The 23,564-nt window shown below is 42.0% G+C and overlaps 1 protein-coding gene across 1 annotated transcript; it reads right to left on the bottom strand.

The window, feature by feature from the left end:
- Positions 1-19,333: 19,333 nt before the first annotated feature.
- Positions 19,334-19,876, bottom strand: LOC133824521 (uncharacterized). Its single transcript, XM_062257414.1, has one exon. The coding sequence runs from the start codon at positions 19,874-19,876 to the stop codon at positions 19,334-19,336; it is 543 nt and encodes a 180-aa protein (XP_062113398.1).
- Between the last annotated feature and the right edge of the window lie 3,688 nt (positions 19,877-23,564).

Genomic DNA, 23,564 nt, shown 5'->3' with positions numbered 1-23,564 from the left:
CTATTCTTTTCTTTATATTCGGGCATCCTTGGGCCCATTATCTCAACTGTCTCCATCTTTCTTCCTCTTCTTTTTTAGTTTCTCTTTTTTTCCTTGTGACAGTTTCCTCTCTTTCTCGTGCAATCATGGTGAAAACTAGAGGAAGTGGCTTTCGGTCTGTCAAGGATTTCAAGGCTGGCTCGTTGACTGCATCTCCATCTCTCACCAAGAAAAAGGCTCGAAAGAGTATCTTGTCTCAGCCTAGCCTCATTGATGCAACCATCACCACGAGCAAAGTTGTGGTCATTCCTAACCTCGAAGCCCCTAAAGTACCATATGGACCTCCTTCTTTGGCAGCTCCACTCGCCTTAGTTACTGTGTCTTCCAAAAATGTAACGACCCGAATTCGCTAATAAGGCTTAAGGGCCTTGATTAGTGTGCCTGGAGGGCATAATGGGGATTATGTGTGGTTTTAATGATTAAGATGCATGATTATGAGTTAAATCATGTTATATGATTATTTGAATATTTGAGATGCATGACTATGTGTATTAGTATGCATGTAGGCCCTGATTAGGTTAGAAGGGCATAATCGTAATTTTGGCCATTATGAGCATAACTGCTTTGATATATGTGATAATTGCCGAGACCACATTATTATGTGGATATATATCTGTGATCTGTGACTCGAGACGATCCTAGTGAGCAAAGTAGCGGAAAAGTCATGGCGGGGATTTATACCCAGCTCGGGGTGAGCTTAGGGGTATAAATGGGAATTTAGGGAATATATTGGAGTCTATTTTGACATTGAGAAATATTATTGGTGGTTAATTAGGTATCGGGAATTAAGCGGGAAATATTAGAGACATTCGAGGAGTTAGCGGGAATTGGGTAAAATGACTAAAATGCCCCTGGGTAGATTAAAGGGTTCAGAATTAATAGGGAGGGCATTAAGGTCATTTGGCTTTTAAGATGGGTATTACTGAGGTTTTATGTTAGTGGGATTTGTAGAATATTGTAGAAGTCTGAAAAAGAAAGAAAAGGAAGGGAAAAGAAAGGAGGGAAAACAGAGAGAGTTCTCTAGGTCGGTTTATATTTCCTTCACCGGTTTCTTGAGGATTTCTGGAGTAAAACTCAGAGGAGAGATGGGATAAATTAAGCATCAAGGATCCTAATCTAGGATTGAGAAATTGGCAGAGGTTTAGCAAGGATTCATCAGCACTTGAGGTAAGACTCTAGAGTTCTTCAATTTCTGTTTCTGGTTTTTGAGCTATGGTGCTTAAGTTGAATTGAATGGAACCTTAGGGAATTCAGGCTTAAGGCTGAGGAGAAGCAAGCCAAGGAGGTCTAGAGACAGCTTATGGTCGAAATCCTATCAAAGGTATAAAGTCTAAACTCTAACTTTGTTGTTCAGCTGGTTTTTACTAAGTTTTAGAGCTTAGGAGTGGCTATGGTGAATTCTGAGTTTGTGGATGCATGTGCTTGAGTTCTAGGTGTTTGGGGTGCTTGGGATGAGTGGAGCATGGTTATAAGGTTGTTTTTAAGTTTGGGAAAGATTTGGGGGAGTTTTGGTTGGAGTTGGTTCGAGAAAATCCCAGAAGAGAAAAACTGAAGTTGGTCTGTCTGTGACTAGCGCTAGCCTTTGGGCGCTGTAGCGCTAGGCCATCATTCTGAAGGGATTTTGGCTTCTGTTTGTAGCGCTGTAGCACCCTTCCATGAGTGTTGTAGCGCTACCCTGTTTTCATAAAGGGATTTTAGGGTTGTTTGCAAGGGTTTTTGACCAAGGGTTTGGGGCTTGATTCCACCACCTTATTTGGTGGAACTAAGACTTCCCGGGGGCTCGGGATTGGCCCCGAGGCTAGGTTTTGGACTTGAGGGTTGATGATGACTTTGGCCATGATTGTGATTAGGTGAGCGCTAGGGCTCGAGGGGGATCGTGCTCACGGAGTCGAGGGATCAAAGCTAGTAAATTGAAAGGTGAGAAAACTGCACCCGGTTACATGTTTGTGATGGGACTAAGTGCTCCCGAGAATTGTATCGTGTAAATGATGGTATTACGCCATGGGACACGTAAAGCGGCCTAAGAGTGTCGTACATAGTATTCGCGCACAGGGCGCGGCTTGGCCACTGGTAGCCGAGAATATTCACTGAGCTCGGCGTAAGCGGGCCAGAGTCAGTGGGATAACAGAGGGATCAGCTTGAGAGCGCTAGCCCTAGTTATCATTTGTGCAGTGATATGTGATATGAATTGATATGCTTAGTATGCTGAATACTTGGTCATGCTGAATGATTATATGTTTCAGAACTTGTGATACAATGTGAGATATGGGTTTGTCTGTTTATTGCTTATGCTCTGTTGTTGTGTTTTCTTGCTGGGCCTTGGCTCACGGGTGCTACGTGGTGCATGTAAAGGCAAAGGCAAGCTGGACCAAGCCTGAGACAGAGACCTCTGAGGTGGAATGTACATAGCCAGCTGTTCGATCGCCATGGTCGAGGAGTGGATCAGGACAGGGATTACCTAATTGTCTGTTTTGCCTTAGTATGGCCTGATATTGTGTATAAACCTTGTGTCTTTTGTAAACGATCTTAAAAATTGTATCTTTTTGGGATCCCGTGTTAAGGATAATGTTTCTTAATGGAAATGTGGCTTTTGAGACTAAACCATTTTAAACCCTAGTTCCTTTACAGTTTCAGTAACACGATTTTAATTAAATGACTTGATTAGCAAGTCTGGCACTTTATAAACACACAGTGTAACGGTCTTGGTTATCCAGGGCGTTACAAAAAAGGTCCGAGCTTCCCTCTCAGATGATGTCTTTGTTCATGACGGTGATTCGGCCAAAACCCATTCTGACTCCTCTGAATCCCTTGACGTTCTTGCACCCAAGAAAAAAGGCAAAGGGTGGTTCCAGGTTTCCTCTTCTCGAAAATCCCCTCAGTCCAAAGCTGCTAATCCTTCAGATTCCACTCCAAAGGCCTCTTCTCCCGTGGGTTCCACTCCACGTTCCAAGTTTCGGTCGAAGGTAAAGAAGATTCCTCCACCCTATTCCTCTTCTGAAACTGACCCATCTGATGCTTTTGTTCCCTCTGATGATGATCCCCTTGAATATGATCCCTCTATTGATGATGATGTTGCATCTGAAGCCGAATTTGACCCATCAGAGGACCCTCCTGTTTCTCCAAAGGGCAAGAAAGCTGTGAAAATTCCTGAGATTCGCACAAAGTCACCAATGGATCCTAAAGTCTCTCCAGGTTCTACTTTTAAAGCTCACTCTTTGAATTTCTGTTTCAATGACAATGAGAAAAATATGAAGCATTATGTGCATCGTGATTTTATCTGTGAGAAAATTTCTTATTTTTCTGCCCATAAAGTGTCTGGGGTCATTAAGAATATTGAGGATCGAGGGTGGTTAGGTTCTTTAACTGGGTTTGATGGTTTTGTTCCTCAGGTTGTTCAAGAATTCTATGCTAATCTTAATGATGATTTGTTTGAAAGCAAGTCTCTTATGTTTGGTCAAGTTTATGTTCGGGGACATTGGCATGTGTTTAGTGCTGCTGAAATAGCCAAGGTTCTCAATTTGCCTCCTGCTGTTATCAATGTTGTTGTGGAGTTCAACAAAGACAAGGTTTTATCTGAGTTGGTGGGACATAATATGGTTTGGGAACAACACTCGGTTCTTAAGGTGATCGATCTTACTCATTACTATGCCGTGCTTCACAAATTTGCCACCAACAACTGGATTCCCACCACTCATACTGTAACGCCCTACTACCTTAGAGCCGTTACTAAGTGAGTTTAAAACGGAAATTGTGCAACTAATTGACTATACGAGGTTTCTAAAACCAAAAGTGTGACTAAACCAGAGTTTAAGGTTGTACTCTTTGAAAATGTTTAGTTTCATTGAAAGCATTAAGTATCAAGCATCTGGAATCCCAAAAATAAGGTTTACAAAATATTTACAACTCAAAAATAGATTTACACCAGGTTAACTATCCAAAGAATAAGTTAATATAGCCATATACAAAATGCCCCCAACCAAAGCAGTCGGGCAGGCCGAACATGTACGCGCCGCCTCCACGCTCTCCATACTCATGGACGGTTGACTGACTCCTTGCTTTTACCTGCCACACAGAGCACCCGTAAGCCGAAGCCCAGCAAGAAAACTCATACAGTATATAACATATGCATAGAATATAGCTGACATATAATCCACTGATAAATAGGAAAACCATCAGACTGAACAAGCACGGCCATGCCGCCCCAAAGGCCTTACCAAAGCCTGGGGTCTCGATCCTTACCGTAAGGATAACTCATGTATCCATTGGGTCCCACCCTGGCTATAAGCCCTCCATGTGCTAAGTGTTACTTCCGGCCCCAAGGCCGTTCTCGGCCTTCAACGCTCTCGGCCTTAGCCGTTCATTTCATTAAATTCATACATATAGTACATTTCGATATAATCATTCCAACATATAATAATTTATTTGAGGTTATACATTCAGACATAATAAAATCTAGGGCCATGCCCTGAAATAACTCTGTGGGCCCATGCCCTGTCCTCGGGTGTTACAGTTTTCTTGCCTTTCAATTCGATAGCCTTGATCACCTGACTCCTCGAGCACGATCCTACTTGAGCCCTAGCGCTTACCTAAGAAAAATCCATAAGTCAAAGTCATTACCAAACCTCAAGTCCAAAACCTAGCCTCGGGACCAATCCCGAGCCCCCGAGAAGTCCTAGATCCCCAAAACAAAGTGGTGGAATCGAGCCTCGAACCCTAGGTCAAAATCCCTCAACAAAAGCCCAAAAATCCCTTTCTGTGAACAGTGCAGCGCTACAGCGCCCTCTAGAGAGGGCGCTGTAGCGCTACAAGCAGAACCACACCCCCCCAGAAACAGGGGCTAGCGCTACAGCGCCCAATGACTAGCGCTGTAGCGCTAGTTGCAGCCAGGCCACACCCAAAAATCGTTTCTGCGATTTTACTTCAACCATTTCAACCCCAAACTTGTCCAAACCTTTTCCAAACCCAAAAACAAACTTATCAAAACCTCACACTCATCCCAAGCATCCCAAGAACTCATACCCCAAGCTCAAGCAACCCAAAACTCAAGATCTACCATAATGAACCCTAAAACCAGAAATTCATTCAAACATCAAAGATAAGGTCTTAGAAATCATACCGTGGATGGAAATTCGACCTTGAGATGAACCCTAGACCTCTTTAGCTTGCTCCTTCACAACCTTGACCTGATTTCCCCAAAAATCCCATCTATTTAGCTCAAATACACAGCTCAAACCAGTCAAGCCCTAAAACTGAAATCTCCAAGAACTTACCTCAATTTCTGATGTGATCTTGCTAATCCCTTGCCAATCCTCAAGTCTAGCTTAGGATCCTTGATGCTCAACCTACCCTAGCTCTCCACTGAGCTTAACTCCAAGAAAAATGAAGGGAAATGGTGGGAGAGCCACAAACCGATTCTTTTGGAACAAAACCCTTAAGCTTTTCTCTCTTTTCCTTTTTCCTCCTTTTTTCTTTCTTTTTCAGCCTTAACTCTTTTTCTACTAATTCCACTAAGTATAAAGCCCCCTTTAACTTATCTCTAACAAGCCTAAAGACCAAAATGCCCTCCCTAATAATTCTAAACCTTTTGCCCATGTAGGGACATTTTAGTCCTATTACCCAAATTCCCACTAATTCCTCAAGTGTTCCTAATAATTCCTGCTCGCTACCCAATACGTGATTAATCACCAATTATACATTCCTCATCATCAAGATTAACCTCAATATATTTTCCAAATTCTCATTTAAACTCCCCAGGCTTAACCCAAGCCGGGTATAGATTCCCGCTTTGACTTTTCCGCTAACCCGTTCATTCTAGGATCGTCTCGAGTCACAGATCACAGATATCAACACAGTCATGCCCAAAATGGCCAAATTACAAATATGCTCTTTCTAAGATAATCAGGTCTACATGCATACTAATTCACATAGTTATGCGTCTCAAATAATCAAATAGTCATATAACGTGCATTAAATCATAATCATGCATTAAACTCATTAAAGTCACACACAAAATCCCATTATGCCCTCCAGGCACACTAATCAAAGCCCTTAAGCCTTATTAGGATTTTGGGTCGTTACACATACCTCTACCATTACCTTTGACACGGCCTCCTTTCTGTACAAAGTCAGGACTGGTCTTCAAGTTGATCTTGCCACTCTCATTTTTGATCAGATCACTGCCTTAGGAAAAGCCAAAAAGAAAGGCCAATATTTGGTGCTTCCACATTTGATCCACAAGTTGCTTGATTCTCAAAAGTCTCTCCAGTTGGAATTTGAAATCGTGACACCTCCCACTGCCGGTGTAGATTACAAACTCAAGAAGGAATCCTCATCAGCCAAGATAACTAAAGGGATTGCTCTCAAGGCTGGCGATGCTGATTCTGTCATTACTGAACTTGCTGGTGTCAAGGCAACTCTGGAATCTGTTCAGACAGAAGTTTTCAATCTCAAGAATTGTCTCTCGACCACGATGTCTCAATTTTCTGCAGGACCTTCCAAATGAGGCCATCTGTTTCTGCTTTGTTTTGATTTTCTCTTTTTTGGTTTAAATAAATTGTAAAAGAACGTTGTTTAGTGTCTTTTCATTTGGTTTCTTTTGTTTGTGTTGTTACTCCTTTGGCTTATTGCTAGACAACAAGGGGGAGTAAGAAGGTTTATTTTTTTTTTTTTTTTTTCATGTTTGTGATCTTAGTTACAATTGAGACATATTTCGCAGGGGGAGTAATTTCATTACTATTTTCTCTAACCTGGTTTGTCTATGCAGGATCTTTCAAAATAAACTCTTAAAATATTTTTTTCTATCAAGTTGCCAAAGGGGGAGATTGTAAAATCCTTTATTGGATAATTTTAATTTAGACAAAATATTTTAAAGTTATTAAGGAAAACCAGTAGCATATCCTTATTGATTCTTGGTTTAAATATAAAATTGATTCAACTGATTTTCTAGTGTGAAAATATCTTTTAAATGTGAATATATTTTTTGCCTTATTTATCACAAATAATCAATATTTGGTAAAAATATGTATTTCAATTATCTTGAGATTATTTTAAGGGATTATGTTTGTAACGACCCCAAATTCGCTAATGAGGCTTAAGGGCCTTGATTAGTGTGTCGGGAGGGCATAATTGGGTTAAATAGGGTTGGCATGAATATATTGATTTAAATGCATAATTGTATGATTAAAACGCTTGTATGATTATATTGGTGTTAATGTGATATATATATCGTACTGTGAGAACCACATTATTGTGTGGGTAGGTCTGCAGAGCACGGCTTGAGGCGATCCTAGGGATAGATAGCAGGAAAAGTCACAACGGGGTTTAATGATTGACTTTGGATAAGTCAGAGGTGCTTTAGGTATCGGGTAGTTATTTATACTATCGGGTTATGAAAATACATATATGGAGATATATTTGACGTTAGGAAGTCTAGGCGGGAATATTGGGGAATTTTACCGTTTTGCTCTCGAGGACGTTTTCGGCACCCTGAGCCTCGGGATTGACTCAATGGGATAAGATTAGGCTAAAGCTTAAGGAAAACAGTAGACAGAAAATTAGACCGACCCTTTCTCCTTCTCAGCTCTATTCTCTCTTAAGAAAACTGCACCTGGTTGAATATATGTAAAGGGACTAAGGGTTCCATATTGTGTATGCTTGAAAAGATGGTATTATTCCATGCAAGCTATTTAGTGAACCAACGGCCTAAGGGTGTCAAGGGTTACACTAGCGCACAGGGCGCGGCTTGGCCACTGGTAGCCGAGGACAGCTTAATATGCACTGAGCTTGGTTTAAGCTAGCCGGAGTCAGTGGGATAATGTGCGGCCTAAGTTGTCGGCCCTAACTATTATGTGATATGAATAAGTGTTTGATTGCATCCATGATTCTGAATATATGCTGAATGATTAATGTGGATTATATGATGAGGTACTGCTTGTGTTGCACATCATGTTTTCTTGTTGGGCCTTGGCTCACGGGTGCTACGTGGTGCAGGTAAAGGCAAGGGAAAACTTGATCAGCCTTGAATTGGAGAGCTCTGCGAGCGGAATGTACATGGCCAGTTGCTCAGCCGCCCCGGTTGAGGTTTAGGCAGGGACGCGAGACCCAGAAAATTGTCCATTTTGCCTTAGTATGGCAGACAGTTGTCTGTATTTTTGGGAGTCTGTAATCCAACTTTTAAACTTTGTTATTTTTGGGATCCCATGTATATAACTACTTAATTATATAAAATGAAACTTTTGAGACCAAAACCTTTCTAACCCTAGCTCATACATGTTCAGTGACACGTTTTTAAATTAATGACTTGATTAGCAAGTCTTGCACTTTAATAAGTACACAGTGTAGCGGTCCTGGCTATCCAGGGCGTTACAACTTAGTATCAGAGCGTCCTAGGTTTAAGGGTTCCTGAAGACAGGCTGGACATGTACATTCATTGCTAGAGATAAGCTCAAATCAGGGTTCGATAATGTGTATATGTGTTTATGTGCCTGAAATGAGTTATGAATGCTGTTATTTAATGGATTAATAGGAAGCATGAGATACTGATAGGGCCTGGCCCTTGACTTTTGTTTGAGAATATTGAGGCATGTTTATTAGCATCGCCGTGCATGTAAATGAATATTTGGGTGATTAATTGTATATTGTGCGTGGATGAATGCTCGTTTCATAGTTATTGTGTAATGAGATTGGAGTCGTGCTTATTAGCAGCCAGTGCATGAGGATGGATGCTTATATGTTGAATATTTGTGATTGGTTATGTTCTATTGGTGGATCTTGGAGAAGTTTTTACCCTGTCAGCATGGTCTGACTGCTGAGTCGTTATTTGCAGATTGACTTGGATAGTTATGCGTCCAAGAAAATCTACGCGACTAGCCGGCATTAGGTCTGGGACTGGGGGTGATGACTAGGGCCAGATTCCTCCACCAGTCCCTGAGAACTGGCATCAGTTAATGGCAGATATGCAGGCTCGATTACAGAGTCAGGATGAGCAGATCCGTATTCTGCGACAGCAGGCTCAATCAGGGAGTGCTGCCCCTATTGTACCACCTGCAGTGGTACCAGTTGTGCAGTCAGGGGAGGTTTGAAACAGATGGGAGCCATTATATGAGCCGTTGAGGAAGCAGCAACCCCCAATCTTTGAGGGTGGACTGGATCCATTGAAAGCCGAGCAATGGCTAACCATGATTACTACAATTCTAGATTTCATGAGGATAGAGGGGCATGATAGAGTGGCCTGTGCTACTTATATGTTGAGAGAGGATGCCCGCATCTGGTGGGAAGTGGCATCGCAGACCAGGGATGTTACTACTTTTAGTTGGGAATGTTTCAGAGACTTGTTTAGTCAGAAGTACTATAATGTTGCCGTCAGGGCAGCAAAGGTTAATGAGTTCGTGAGTCTGGTGGAGGGCAATATGACTGTTACTGAATATGCCCTAAAATTTGATAGGCTTGCGAAGAGTGCACCAAATCTTGTGCCTACTGATGCTCCTAGGCAAGATCATTTTATCAGGGGGCTTAATGCTATGATAGCCAGGGATGTTAGGATCACAACGGTACATGGAGGAACAACTTATGCCCAGGCCGTTGAGAAGGCTCTTACCGCTGAGGAAGCGGAGAACAAGATATGGAGGGAAAGTGCAGTGAGGTGTGAGGGCCGCAGAGTGGTGCCTCCTTATTCAGGGACAGGTAGGGGTGGAGGCCCCAGTGACTTCAAGAGAAAGGCTCCTGACACTTCGACCGCTGCTACTCCTGATAGGAGGGGTCGGGGTAGTTAGAGTGGTTGTCAGGGTGGCGGCGAGGCATGGAAGACCTATCCGGAGTGCCCGAGGTGTAGAAGACGCCATCTGGGCGAGTGTTGGGCCAAGGCATGCTTTGTGTGCGGAGCAGTAGGGCATCTCAGGAAAGACTGCCCAACGGTGAAGAAAGGAGAAGCAGGGAAGGTGGATAGCTTGACTCCAGCTCGAGTATTCATCTTGACTCAGGCAGAGGCCGAGGCTAGTCCCTCGGTAGTGACAGGTCAGCTTTCTAGCGCTGGCTTTCCTTTTACAGTATTGATTGATTCTGGTGCTACACATTCTTTTGTTTCTAGTAGAATGATTGATAGATTGTGTAGACCTAGTGAGTATCGGACTGCAGGGTTTGGGACTTTATTGCCTATCGGGGAACTGGTAGTTTCTAGGAGATGGATTAGGGCACTGCCAGTGATGGTTGATAGTAAGGAACTTTCAGTGGATCTAATTGAGTTAGATATGGAGGATTTTGATATGATTTTGGGGATGGACTGGTTAGTCAGATATGGGGCTACCATTGACTGCAAGAAGAAGATGGTTACTTCTGCTCCTGAGGGCGAGGACCTTTTTGTTTTTGTGGGTGCGGTATGTGGACCCCGCGTACCCATGATTTTAGTGTTGAGAGCCAGAGACTTGTTGCAGGGGGATGCATAGGTTTTCTAGCCAGTGTAGTGGATACTGCTAGAGTTATGCCGGCAAGGCCAGGAGAGACCAGATTGATGTGTGAGTTCTTAGACGTATTTCCTGAGGATCTACCAGGGTTGCCGCCGCGTAGGGAGTTTCAGTTTGAGATTGAGTTAGCACCGGGGACAGAACCAATATCTAGAACACCGTACAAAATGGCACCAGCAGAGTTGAAAGAGTTGAAGATACAGTTGCAAGAACTTCTGGATTTAGGATTCATCAGGCTTAGTTATTCTCCATGGGGCGCTCCAGTGTTGTTTGTTAAGAAGAAGGATGGGACTTTGAGGATGTGCATCGATTACAGAGAATTGAACAAGTTGACTATCAAGAATAAGTACCCTCTACCAAGGATTGATGACTTGTTCGATCAGCTGCAGGGGAAGACGGTGTTCTCAAAGATTGATCTTCGATCTGGTTATCACCAGCTGAGGATCAAAGATGAGTGTAATGCCCCAAATTTCCTAATAAGGTTTAGGACCTTGATTAGGAGGCCGGGAGGGCCATAATTTATTTATTATAATATTTAATGATTATATGCACGTTTATGTGAAATATATTATTATGTGATGGTGAATGCATGCATATGGGAGTATTTATTATTATAAGGGTATTTTGGTAATTTGGCCACTGTGGGCGTAATTGAGTATTTTGGGTTCATGGTTGTTAATAATTAATATAGCCACATTATAAGGTGGATTGGTTCGAGCTATTCGACATGAGACGATCATGAGATGTAAGTGTTCGGTCTAGTCATAACGGGTTTAAGTTCGGGGCTCGGGGTGAGTCTCGGGGTGGATATAATGATTAGAGCATTACCGAGAATTAAAGGGTAATGGGATATGATTTATTGGTGTTTGAGAATATTGAGATTAGCGAGAATTGGGAAGCGTTAATTATGATTAACGGTGTAAGTGGAAAGTACCAAATTTACCCTTTGGGATGGTTTTAGAAGCCTTTAATGACTTAAGGGTATTTTAGTCATTTGGAAGGATTTATATTATCCTTTAGTTGGCTGTAGAAGGTTATAGAAATAACAGAGCCAAAACAGAGGTTTTCATCTTCAAACCCGTACACCATCCCTCACCATCTCTTCTTTGGAGTTTTGAGCTCAAGGTGGAGAAGCAAGCTAGGGAGTCAAAGCTTGGGGATTATGGATTGAGTTCAGCCACTGTGAAGGATTCAAATCGGTTTAAGGTAAGGAATTGAACCTGGGTTTGAGCCATACTCTGTTTTCCTTTAGTTTTCAGCCTATGTTCTTGTTGGGGATAGGTTGGATTCAAGGTGGTTTTGCTTGATGTTTGACTTGAGTTTTGGTGAGGGTGAGTTGTAGATATGTTTGGTGGTTGAATTGGGTGTTAGGTTGAGGTTTGGAACTAGTTTGAAGGCTTGGTTCTAAGGGAATATGCAGGGGAGGTTGAGCTGGTGCGTTGCTGATTTTTGGCTGATCTGGGTAATGAGCCGCGGCCTGGCTTTGGTGTGCCGCGGCCTAAGGTGGCTTCTGAGGCAAATATGCCTCTGTCAGGGAGATGAGCCGCGACATGGCTGTGGTGAGCCGCGGCCCATCAGGGCAGATTTGACCAAAATTGTGTTTTTAGCTTAGGGATGCTTACCATAGGCCTCGGGGTTGATCCTACTACTTGGTTAAGTGGGGATTGATGTCTCAGAGGCTAGATATTGGTTTGGGAACTTGTGTTGATCATTTTTATTGATGGTATCTTATATTTGGTTATGACTAGGTGACCGTTAAAGGACTAAAAGTTGATTGTTCTCAAGGGTCGTTCTTTTAATCATTCTAGCTCGAATCTGAGGTAAGAAAACTGCACCCTGTGTATATGTGACATGCATGGCTGTTATGGATGCATGTTGGCTAACTATTGAGTATGACATGCATGGCTATTATCGATGCATGTTGGTTGATTATTGAGTATGACATGCATGGCTATTATTGATGCATGTTGGTTGATTATTGAGTATGACATGCATGGCTATTCTTGATGCATGTTGGTTGATTATTAGACGTGACATGCATGGCTGTTATTGGTGCATGTTGGATTGCTGGATATATTGCATATGATGCATGAGAAACTTGTGATTAGGACATGTTTTGTATACTGGGTATGATATTGTTCAGAGCTTGTGCCTCTGTGGTTGTGCATGGTCCTAATTGTACTAGTATCTGTTTAGTAGGCATGCTGAACACCTTGTTTACGAGTATTGGACATGTGATATATAATTGGTGGCATGACTTACTTGTGTATGGCACTGACTAGTCAGGGACCGACCCTAAAGTCGAGAATCATGCATTGAATAGCTCTATGGCATTAATGCTAGACCGACCCTAAGGTCGATGATCATGCATTGAATGGCTCTATGGCATTAATGCTAGACCGACCCTAAGGTCGATGATCCCGCATTGAATAGCTCCATGGAATTAATGCGGGACCGACCCTAGGGTCGAAGAACTTATAAGCGCTTGCCTGGTCTATGACCAGATGTTTATAGCCAAGGTATATGACCCCGGTGACTGTTTGTCACATGGCTAGGGGACGCTGTCCATAGCACGACTCTAGGGTCGGGAGGAAGGTTATGTTAGTGATCATTCACCATGCACCTGTCCTGATCAAACTTATGAAAGAATCACTTATCAGTTGAGCCCTGGTGACCCTATCGTCACATGGCTAGAGGGAGCTATGCTCATTATTGTGACTTTTGGCTATTGTCACCACTGATAGTCCTGAATGGTTATTATGATCGTTGTTGATATTATATCATGCTTTATTGTGTTTTCTTGCTGGGCTTTGGCTCACGGGTGCTACGTGGTGCAGGTAAAGGCAAGAGGAAGTTGGACCATCCTTGAGTTGAAGAGCTTAGGTGATGATGTGTACATATGCAGCTGCTCGTCCTCCACGGCCGAGGTTTAAAGTGGAACTAGGGTTGAACCCTGTTTTGCCGCTTAGTACGGCCTGTTGCAAAATATTCTCTGTAATAAACTCTGAAATTATATTTTTGCGATCCCAATGTATAAACTAAACGTTCTAGTGAAACGTTACATCTTAACCAAAGTTTTAATCCCTAAACCGCTAAACATACTTAGTTCACGATTTTGGCCAAATGACTCGGTTAGCAAGTTTAGCACTGTTTACAAGGCACACCGTAACGGTCCCTGGAGTTTGGGGCATTACAATGAGGATATACCGAAGACGGCCTTCCAGACACGGTATGGGGATTATGAGTTCTTGGTCATGTCTTTTGGGTTGGCCAACGCCCCAGCAGCTTTTATGGATCTGATAAACAGGGTGTTCAGGGACTTCTTGGATCAGTTCATCATTGTCTTCATTGACGACATCTTGGTTTACTCCAGTTCAGAGGCAGAGCATGAGTAGCATCTCTAATAGGTGTTACAGAGGTTAAGGGAGCATCAGATGTACGCCAAGTTTAAGAAGTGTGAGTTTTGGTTGCCAGAGGTGACTTTTCTTGGGCATATAGTTGGGGCAGAAGGGATTAAGGTGGATCTGTCCAAGGTAGAAGCAGTAAGGGATTGGCCGAGGCCAAGGAACGCCTCGGAGGTGCGAAGTTTCCTTGGGTTGGTTAATTATTACAGACGGTTCATAGAGGGGTTCTCAAAGATTTCTTCACCGATGACAGAGTTGACAAGAAAGAATCAGAAGTTTGTTTGGTCAGAGAAGTGTGAGGACAGTTTTCAAGAGTTGAAGCGACGGCTTATTTCTGCACCTGTGTTGAGTCTTCCTTCGAAGGAAGGAAAGTTTGTGGGCTATTGTGATGCATCGAGGATGGGTTTAGGCTGCGTGCTGATGCAGAATGAGAAAGTTATAGCCTATGCATCTTGGCAGCTAAAGGAGTATGAGCAGCGGTATCCGACTCATGATTTGGAACTAGCAGCAGTGGTATTCGCACTGAAGGTGTGGCGTCATTATCTGTATGGGGAGAAGTGCGAGATATATACTGTCCACAAGAGTTTGAAATATTTCTTCACTCAGAAGGATCTGAATATGAGGCAGAGACGTCGGTTGGAGCTGGTTAAGGATTATGATTGTGATATCCTTCACCACCCTGGGAAAGCCAATATGGTGGCAGATGCATTGAGCCGGAGGGGCCCATGACAGTTGTATAGTTCCATCCAGATCTCAAGAGAATTAGCTGATGAGATGGCCAGGGCAAGGATAGAACTAGTGGTAGGCCATTTAGCTAATATTACCTTGCAGTCGACCCTGTTAGAGCGGGTCAAGGAGGGCCAGTTAGTGGACGCGCAGTTGCAGGAGGTTAGACAGCATGTCTTAGCAGGGACAGCTAAGGATTATTCCGTTTCTGAGACAGGTTTGCTTCGATATCAAGGACGGATTTGTGTTTCGGCAGATGAGGGAATCAAACGAGAGGTATTGGATGAGTCTCACACTATGCCATACTCGCTTCATCCGGGTACCACAAATATGTATCAGGATCTACGGACATTATATTGGTGGCCCGGGATGAAGAAGGATGTGGTAGAGTATGTGGCTAGATGTTTGACATGTCAGCAGGTAAAGGCTGAGCATCAGCGACCAGCGGGATTGCTTCAGCCTTTGGGTATTCCAGAATGGAAGTGGGAGGATATCACCATGGATTTTGTGGGAGGATTACCCAGGACAGTGGGACTTCAGGACTCGGTGTGGGTAATAGTGGACAGATACACCAAGTCAGCTCATTTTCTTCCTGTAAGGTCGACATACACTGTAGAACAGTATGCAGAGTTGTATGTGAAGGAGATAGTTCGTCTCCATGGGGTTCCAAAGTTTATTGTATCTGATCGAGATCCTATCTTTACCTCCAAGTTTTGGGGAGCTCTGCAGAGAGCCATGGGGACTCAGTTGAAGTTTAGCACAACTTTTCATCCTCAGACTGATGGACAGTCTGAGAGGACGATTCAGGTGTTAGAGGACATGCTTAGGGCGTGTGTGATTGACTTTGAGGGATCTTGGAGTAAATATCTTCTGTTGATTGAATTTTCATATAACAACAGATATCAGTCTATGATTGGGGTGGCCCCTTATGAGATGTTATATGGGAGAAAATGTAGATCACCCATACATTGGGATGAGATGGGTGAGAGGAGGTACTTTGGACCAGACATGGTTCAGAAGACCAATGAGGCTATTGAGAAGATCCGAGCTAGAATGCTTGCTTCGCAGAGTAGACAGAAAAGCTACGCTGATCCTAAGCGTAGGAATGTGGAGTTCCAGGTTGGGGACCACGTGTTTCTGCGAGTATCACCACTGAGAGGGGTGAGGAGGTTTGGAGTGAAGGGCAAACTGAGCCCTCGGTTTTTTGGACCTTTTGAGATCCTAGAGAGGATTGGACAGGTGGTTTATAAGCTAGCCTTGCCACCGTCGCTGTCAAGAGTTCATGATGTGTTCCATGTCTCCATGTTGCGGAAGTATGTTTCAGATACGACACATGTGCTGAAATATGAAGACTTAGAGTTGCAGACAGACTTGTCCTATGAGGAGCGACCAGTTCAGATTTTTGATCGGAAGGACAAAGTCTTACGGAATAAGACAATTCCGTTATTGAAAGTATTGTGGAGAAATAGCAAGGTTGAGGAAGCGACCTAGGAGTTAGAGACAGTGATGCGGGATCAGTATCCTGAGCTATTTAGGTAAATTTCGAGGACGAAATTCTCATTAGGAAGGGATAGTTGTAACGACCCCAAATTCGCTAATGAGGCCTAAGGGCCTTGATTAGTGTGCCAGGAGGGCATAATTGGGTTAAATATGGTTTGCATGAATATATTGATTTAAATGCATAATTGTATGATTAAAACGCTTGTATGATTATATTGGTGTTAATGTGATATATATGGTATTGTGAGAACCACATTATTATGTGGGTAGGTCTGCAGAGCACGGCTCGAGGCGATCCTAGGGCTAGATAGCGGGAAAAGTCACAACGGGGTTTAATGATTGACTTTGGATAAGTCAGAGGTGCTTTAGGTATCAGATAGTTATTTAGACTATCGGGTTATGAAAATAAATATATGGTGATATATTTGAGGTTAGGAAGTCTAGGCGGGAATATTGGGGAATTTTACCGTTTTGCACTCGGGGACGTTTCTAGCACCCCGAGCCTCGGGATTGACTCGATGGGATAAGATTAGGCTAAAGCTTAAGGAAAACAGTAGACAGAAAATTAGACCGACCCTTTCTCCTTCTCAGCTCTATTCTCTCTTAAGGAAAAACATAAGAAGAAAACAGAGGAAATTAGCTGGAATTTGAGCTGGGATTTTAGAAGAATTCAGAGGGGGATTAGAGGCTAGCTCAAGGATTATCCACGAAACATTTATTCAAGGCTAAGGTAAGAATTAAACTGAGTTTTGAAGTTAGAAATTTTTAGCTTTTGGCTGAGTAATGAGGTGATTGTGATATTGATGTTTAAGGTTGAATTGGAGCTGGAAAACTTGGGAATTAACAGGGGTTCTGCTTAGAAAAGGAGTTCAGCTGATGAAGTAAGTTTTAATTCATGATGTAGAAGCTTAAATTTGAGTTTTGCATGGCTGGTTGAGTGTTTTGAAGTTCTTGAGTTTCAGAAATTGAAAAGAGATTTTAATGTGTGTTAAGCTGGGGTTTTCTGTTGAATTATGTTGTTTCAACATTCTAAAGGTGTTGGGATTAATTGGTTTTGAATTAGGGAGCTTTGTGGTGATATTGGGTAAGGTTTTAAGCATGAAAATGGTGCGTTTTTAGGGCACGAAGGGAAGGGCCGCGTCTCTGTTCTAGAGCACTGCGGCCCTAGGACGAAGATGAGCCAGGAGGGCTCGGCCAGGGGTGAGCGCCGCGGCGCCCAAAGCAAGGGACGCGACACGTATATTCTTTCAGGCATGCCCTTGGTTCTGTTTTAAGGGCAGGGCCGCGGCTAAGCTTCAAGGGCCGCAGCCCTTAGGTGCACACTTGAACATTTGGGGATCTTAGGCATGGGAATGTGGTCTAGAATGCTTAGGATCGATTTCACCACCGTGCTTGGTGGAATTCAGATTTTCGGAAGTTAGTTTTGTATCCGTAAACCCTTATTTGAGTATTAATGGATTCCTATACCTTGGTTGTGACTAGGTGATAAAAGCTAGGGCTTGGGAATGGATCGTGCTTGAGGATCATTGCTCGTAATCAGTAACCGCATAGACCAAAGGTAAGAAAACTGCACCTGGCTGAATATATGTAATGGGACCAAAGGTAAGAAGTCTGTCTCCATGTTGCGGAAGTATATTTCAGATACGACACATGTGCTGAAATATGAAGACTTAGAGTTGCAGACAGACTTGTCCTATGAGGAGCGACCAGTTCAGATTTTGGATCGGAAGGACAAAGTCTTACGGAATAAGACAATTCCGTTAGTGAAAGTATTATGGAGAAATAACAAGGTTGAGGAAGCGACCTGGGAGTTAGAGATAGTGATGCGGGATCAGTATCTCGAGCTATTCAGGTAAATTTTGAGGACAAAATTCTCATTAGGAGGGGATAGTTGTAACGACTATCCCGACCAATACGTCGGGATACCATTCCCTCATATCGTCCTCCAATTCCCATGTTGCCTCTCTTTCAGTGCTATTTCTCCACAAGATTTTAACTATAGGGATACTTTTGGATCTTAACTCCTTAGTACCCCGCTCTAGAATGCGTATTGGTCGTTCTTCATAACTGAAATCTTGTTTCATCTCCAGAGCCTTGTAATCGAGCACATGGAATGGATCTAATACATACCTTCTCAACATAGATATATGGAAAACATTATGTGTTTCAGCTAATGATGGCGGTAAAGCCAACCGATATGCTACTTGCCCTACTTTGTCCAATATCTCAAAAGGACCTATAAACCTTGGGCTTAACTTTCATTTATTTCAAAAACGCATAATCCCCTTCATCAGAGATACTTTGAGAAAGACTTGATTGCCTACTAAAAACTCAACATTCCACCTCTTAGCGTCTACATAACTCTTCTGGCGACTTTGAGCGGCAATCATTCTTTGTCTTATCTTATCTACTCCCTTTGTTGCTTCTCTTACAGCCTCAGGTCCTAAGTATCATCTCTCACCAACCTCATCCCAATGAAGTGGTGATCGACACTTCCGTCCATATAGCATCTCATAAGGTTCCATGCCTATCGTCCCCTGATAAATGTTGTTGTAAAATAATTCTATAAATGGAAGATACTTGCTCCATGGTCCTGAGAAGTCTAAAGAAAATGCCATCAGCACATCTTCTAATATTTTTATGGTACGTTCTGACTGACCATCGGCTTGAGGGTGAAATATCGTACTTAACTTTAACTTAGTGCCCACTGCACGCTGTAGACTTTCCCAGAATTTTGAGGTAAAAGTCGATCCTCTATCATAGACTATCATCTTTGGAACTCCGTGTAGTCTCACTATCTCTGCCACGTAAAGCTCTACATATTGCTCCGCGTTGTAGACCATTCTTACTGGTAAGAAAAGAGCGGATTTCGTAAGTTTGTCTATAATCACCCAAACAGAGTCATGCTGCTTGGTGGTTCTTGGTAACCCCGTCACAAAGTCCATTGCTATATCTTCCCATTTCCATTTGGGAATCTCTAACGGTTGCAATGTCCCATTGATGTTTGACCTTAACTTGTTGACATGTAAGGCATTTTGCTACAAATTCTGCTATGTCTTTCTTCATCCCCAGCCACCAGTACATTGTCTTGACATCATTGTACATCTTGGTCGATCCCGGGTGAAGTGAATATGGAGTAGTGTGCGCTTCCTTTGTAATATTGTCTCTTAATTTACCTTTTTCTGACACACACACTCGGTTCCTATATCACAGTATGCCTTCTTTTGTCAAGGAAAAAGCTGCATTCTCCGAGGTTTGTAGTGTTGCCTTCTTCTTAAGAAGAAACTTGTCCTCTTGTTGTTTCTCCTTAATTTCCTCCATTAGTGCTGACTTGATCGGGAGGTCAGCTAGTTGTCCAGTTATCAACTCAATTCCAGACTTCTTAATATCATCGTGTAAGTGTTGTGCTATCCCCTTAAGTGTTGATATTTTTCTACAACTCCATATACTAAGTGCGTTTGCCACGACATTAGCCTTTCCCGGATGATACAAGATCTCACTATAATATTCCTTTACTAGCTCTATCCACCTTTGTTGTCTCATATTGAGTTCCTTTTTCATAAAGAAGTACTTTAAACTCTTGTGGCCCGTATTGATTTCACACTTTTCTTCGTACATATAGTGCCTCCAATCTTTAGAGCGAAAACAACCGCTGCTAATTCCAAGCCATGGGTCGGGTAGCGCTGCTCGTACTCCTTTAGTTGTCTCGAGGCATATGCGACTGCCTTTCTGTCTTGCATCAAAACGCATCCTAGTCACTGCTTCTATGCATCACAATATATTATAAATTTTCCTTTATCGTTTGGGACGCATAAAACTGTGGTTGATATGAGCTTGTCATTTAATGTTTGAAAGCTTTCTTCACACTTTTTCGTCTATATGAACTTTTGTTGCTTTCTTGTTAAATTTGTTAATGATGGCTATCTTGGAGAACCCTTCAACAGATCGTCTATAGTATCCTGCCAATCCCAAAAAACTTCTCACCTTGGTGGCACTCTTGGGTTTGGACCAGTCCTTTACTGCTTCTATCTTGGCCGGATCTACTTCTACGCCATTTTTAGACACAATGTGTCCTAGAAATGCCACCTTCTCTAGGCAGAATTCACATTTCTTAAACTTAGCGTATAGCTGGTGATTTTTGAGTCATTCCAACATCATTTGGAGGTGCTCTTCATGCTCGACTTTCGCCTTTGAGTAGATCAATATGCCGCCTATGAATACCACAATGAACTTATCCAAGTAATCCTTAAATAATCAGTTCATAAGATCCATGAATGCGGCTGGTGCGTTCGTTAATCCAAAGGACATTACCAGAAACTCATAGTGTCCATATCTGGTCCAAAAAGCTATCTTTGGGATATCTTCTTCTCGTACTCTTAGCTGGTGATACCCTGACCGCAAATCTATCTTCAAGAACATCGTAGATCCTTGTAGTTGATCAGAAAGATCATCTATTCGGGGCAAAGGGTATTTGTTCTTGATCATCACTTTATTTAGTTCTCGATAGTCGATGCACATCCTCATTCTCATGTCCTTATTTTTCACAAAAAGCACTGGTGCACCAAAAGGTGAATAGCTTGATCGGATGAAACCTTTGTCCAATAACTCTTGTAGTTGTATATTTAAATCCTTTAACTCTGTAGGTGGCATCCTATAGGGAGCACTCGAGATTGGTGTCGTCTCTTGCGCCAATTCTATTTCGAACTTAATTTCCCTACTTTGAGGTAATCCTGGTAGATCTTCTGGAAAAACCTCGGGGAGTTCGCATACTATAGGTAAATCCTTTTATTCAAGTTGCGTCTCTCGCGACTTGTCCACCACGCTAGCTAGAAATGCCCGACAACCGCTATTGATTAATTGTTGAGCTTTGAGAGCTGAGACTATTGGCATGCGAGTTTGAGAAACTTCTCCTTTCTCGGTGAACTGCTCTCCACCTTCTGTTTGAAAGTTGACTGCCTTACCCTTACAGTTTATCGTTGCCCCATATTTTGCTAACAAGTCCATGCCTAAAATTACATCATAGTCCTTAAGGTCTAACTCTATCAAATCTAGTGGTATCTCTCTTTATTCGATTCTAACTACAACGCTACGCACTAAATAGCATTCTTTCCCCCGATGGTAACTCCGTGACAAACTTATCTCTAAAAAGTTTGCATGGTTTATCTAAGATATCAATCATATTCATAGAGACAAAAGAATGCATAGCTCCTGAATCAAATAAAAAATTACATGGTTTTCCAGAGATAGTGATTTGACATGATACTAATGTATTGCTAGTTTCCGCCTCACCTCTTGTAAGAGCAAAAACTATGGCTGGTACTAGTTTCTCATCCTTCTTTTGGTTTCTTAATTTTGGGCAGTTCTTCTTAAGATGGCCATCTTCTTCATAATTGAAGCAGCCTTTTATCTTATATCAGATTCTCCTTAATGCTTTCTCTTGAAGATTTGGCATTAGGGATATTCTACGTAAGGCTTTTTGTTTTCATTGCCTTCCGATGTAGTCTTTCCTTTCTTGCCAGCCTTCTGGTTTTGACCACCATCATGTTTCCTTTTGTGGTCATTTTATTTGTGGTTATTCTTTTTGGCGTCCCTTCTGGCCGCACCTTTATTCCAGATCCTTTCCTTCGCCTGCTTGGCTTCTAAAGACACCTCTAAAGTTTCTGCATAAGTTGTTATTCCCCGAATCAATTTTACGTCATGGGCTATCATAGGCTTCAGTCCCTTCACAAATCTTTGAATTCTTAGCATCTCGGTAGGTACCATGTCCGTCCAAACTTAGCCAACCTATCAAACTTCCCAGCATACTCTGTCACAGTCGAATTCCCTTGAGTAAGCACGATGAATACGTCCACCCTTGTGGCTAGAATCACAGGACTGTAACACTTCTTATTGAGCACTTGGATAAACTCGTCCCATGTCATAATGTTCACATCTCGCATTTGTTTCACTATATCCCACCAGATGTGGGCGTATTTCTTTAGTAAACTCGAAGTGCACGAGACTAGGCCCTCGTTCCCCAATCGCATATGTTCTAAAATATATTCTACCGAGTGAATCCATTCTTCTGCTTCTATTGGGTATGATCCGCCATCGAAGTTCGGCGGTTGCTGCTTCCTGAAGCGTTCATACATTGTCTCGTAACAAGGTTCTGCCAACTGTAGTAATTGTGCTAGGGGAATGACTTATTGCGCCACTTGTTTTTTTTGTCCTTGGTTTATTTAAAATTCTTCTTCTCCCCTCCTTAGCTCTGCCCTAAGATGGATCTTGAGCAGTAGCAACTACCAGTTCTTCCGCTACATTGGGTGCTTCTGGCACTCCCGGTACTGTCGACATGTTTGGAAATTCTTCATATATGGGGGTAGCAGCTACTCCTCTTCCTCACCCCCTTCCCCTTCCTCGACGTCTTCCTCAACCTCTTCCTTGTTCTCTTTCTTGGCCATTTAGTCTTTCAGAGCTTCTTGGTTCCTGCTCCATATTTCTTTTTTGTTTCCCCAAAAGAGAAAATTGTAAAGGCTAAGAAAAAAAAAACAAGTAGAGGTTATAACTTAGTCTATTGTACTATTTTCTATTTGGTCCATCTATCTACTAAAAACTACATTATTACAATTAAGTCCAACTCGGGTAAATGGGTCTTAACAATTGAATCATGGAGGAGGGTGATGGGTGTCGTATGCTGCATCAAATTTAATTATTAATTTTAATCACTTATAACAGCTATTTCAGTATATCGGTAAATAAGGGTCGGACCCATGAGGACTAATATTCAATTTAGTATTCAAATGACAAAAAAATTATAATAAATTAAGGGTTTTTGAAAATAGAAATAAAAATACCAATAAAAATAATTAAAAATAAAGTTAATAGTTAAAATAGTTAAGAGGTCTTTCTTTACCACTAAATACTCAATCAAGCATTTTAATAATAACATTGATCTATATTCCCAATTAAACTATTAACCCCGCAGATAACACTTAAGCAGTCAATTATCTCAGTTTCCCTATTAAAATTATTTAAGTTAAGCGCTCTTAATTAACCATTTTTACCAAACAATAAACCCATTAAGCATGTGATCTATTTAACCTAGGAAAAGCATTATACTCTGTGGAAACAAGTTAATCTAGGCAACAAATTCATTAAGCATGTAATTTATTTAACTTAGGTTCTATTTTTCATCACAATTAAAATACCCGTCACAATACCTTAATTGCAATTTATCACTCTACCTATAATCCTAAACTATTAGGTGAATAGAAATCCTAAGATGATAGTAGAATAATGAAAAACCCTAATTAGTTGGCCACCTAACAAGATCTCACAAGATTCATAACATTCAATTAGAAAAATAGAAGCAATTTAATATAAGTGAATAGAAGATCAACAAAAATTATTAAAACCAGGAAATTATATTTAGGGATTTGAAATCGCCCTTAACAATAAG

The sequence above is a fragment of the Humulus lupulus genome, chromosome 1, assembly GCF_963169125.1.
Source record: "Humulus lupulus chromosome 1, drHumLupu1.1, whole genome shotgun sequence".
Classification (NCBI taxonomy): Eukaryota; Viridiplantae; Streptophyta; class Magnoliopsida; order Rosales; family Cannabaceae; genus Humulus; species Humulus lupulus.
Note: the sequence above shows the minus strand (reverse complement) of the source record. Positions and strands in the feature narration are given on the sequence as shown.

Excerpts from the sequence above, each read along its gene's own strand:
- LOC133824521 (XM_062257414.1), bottom strand. The coding sequence starts at position 19,876 with ATGCGTTTTGATGCAAGACAGAAAGGCAGTCGCATATGCCTCGAGACA.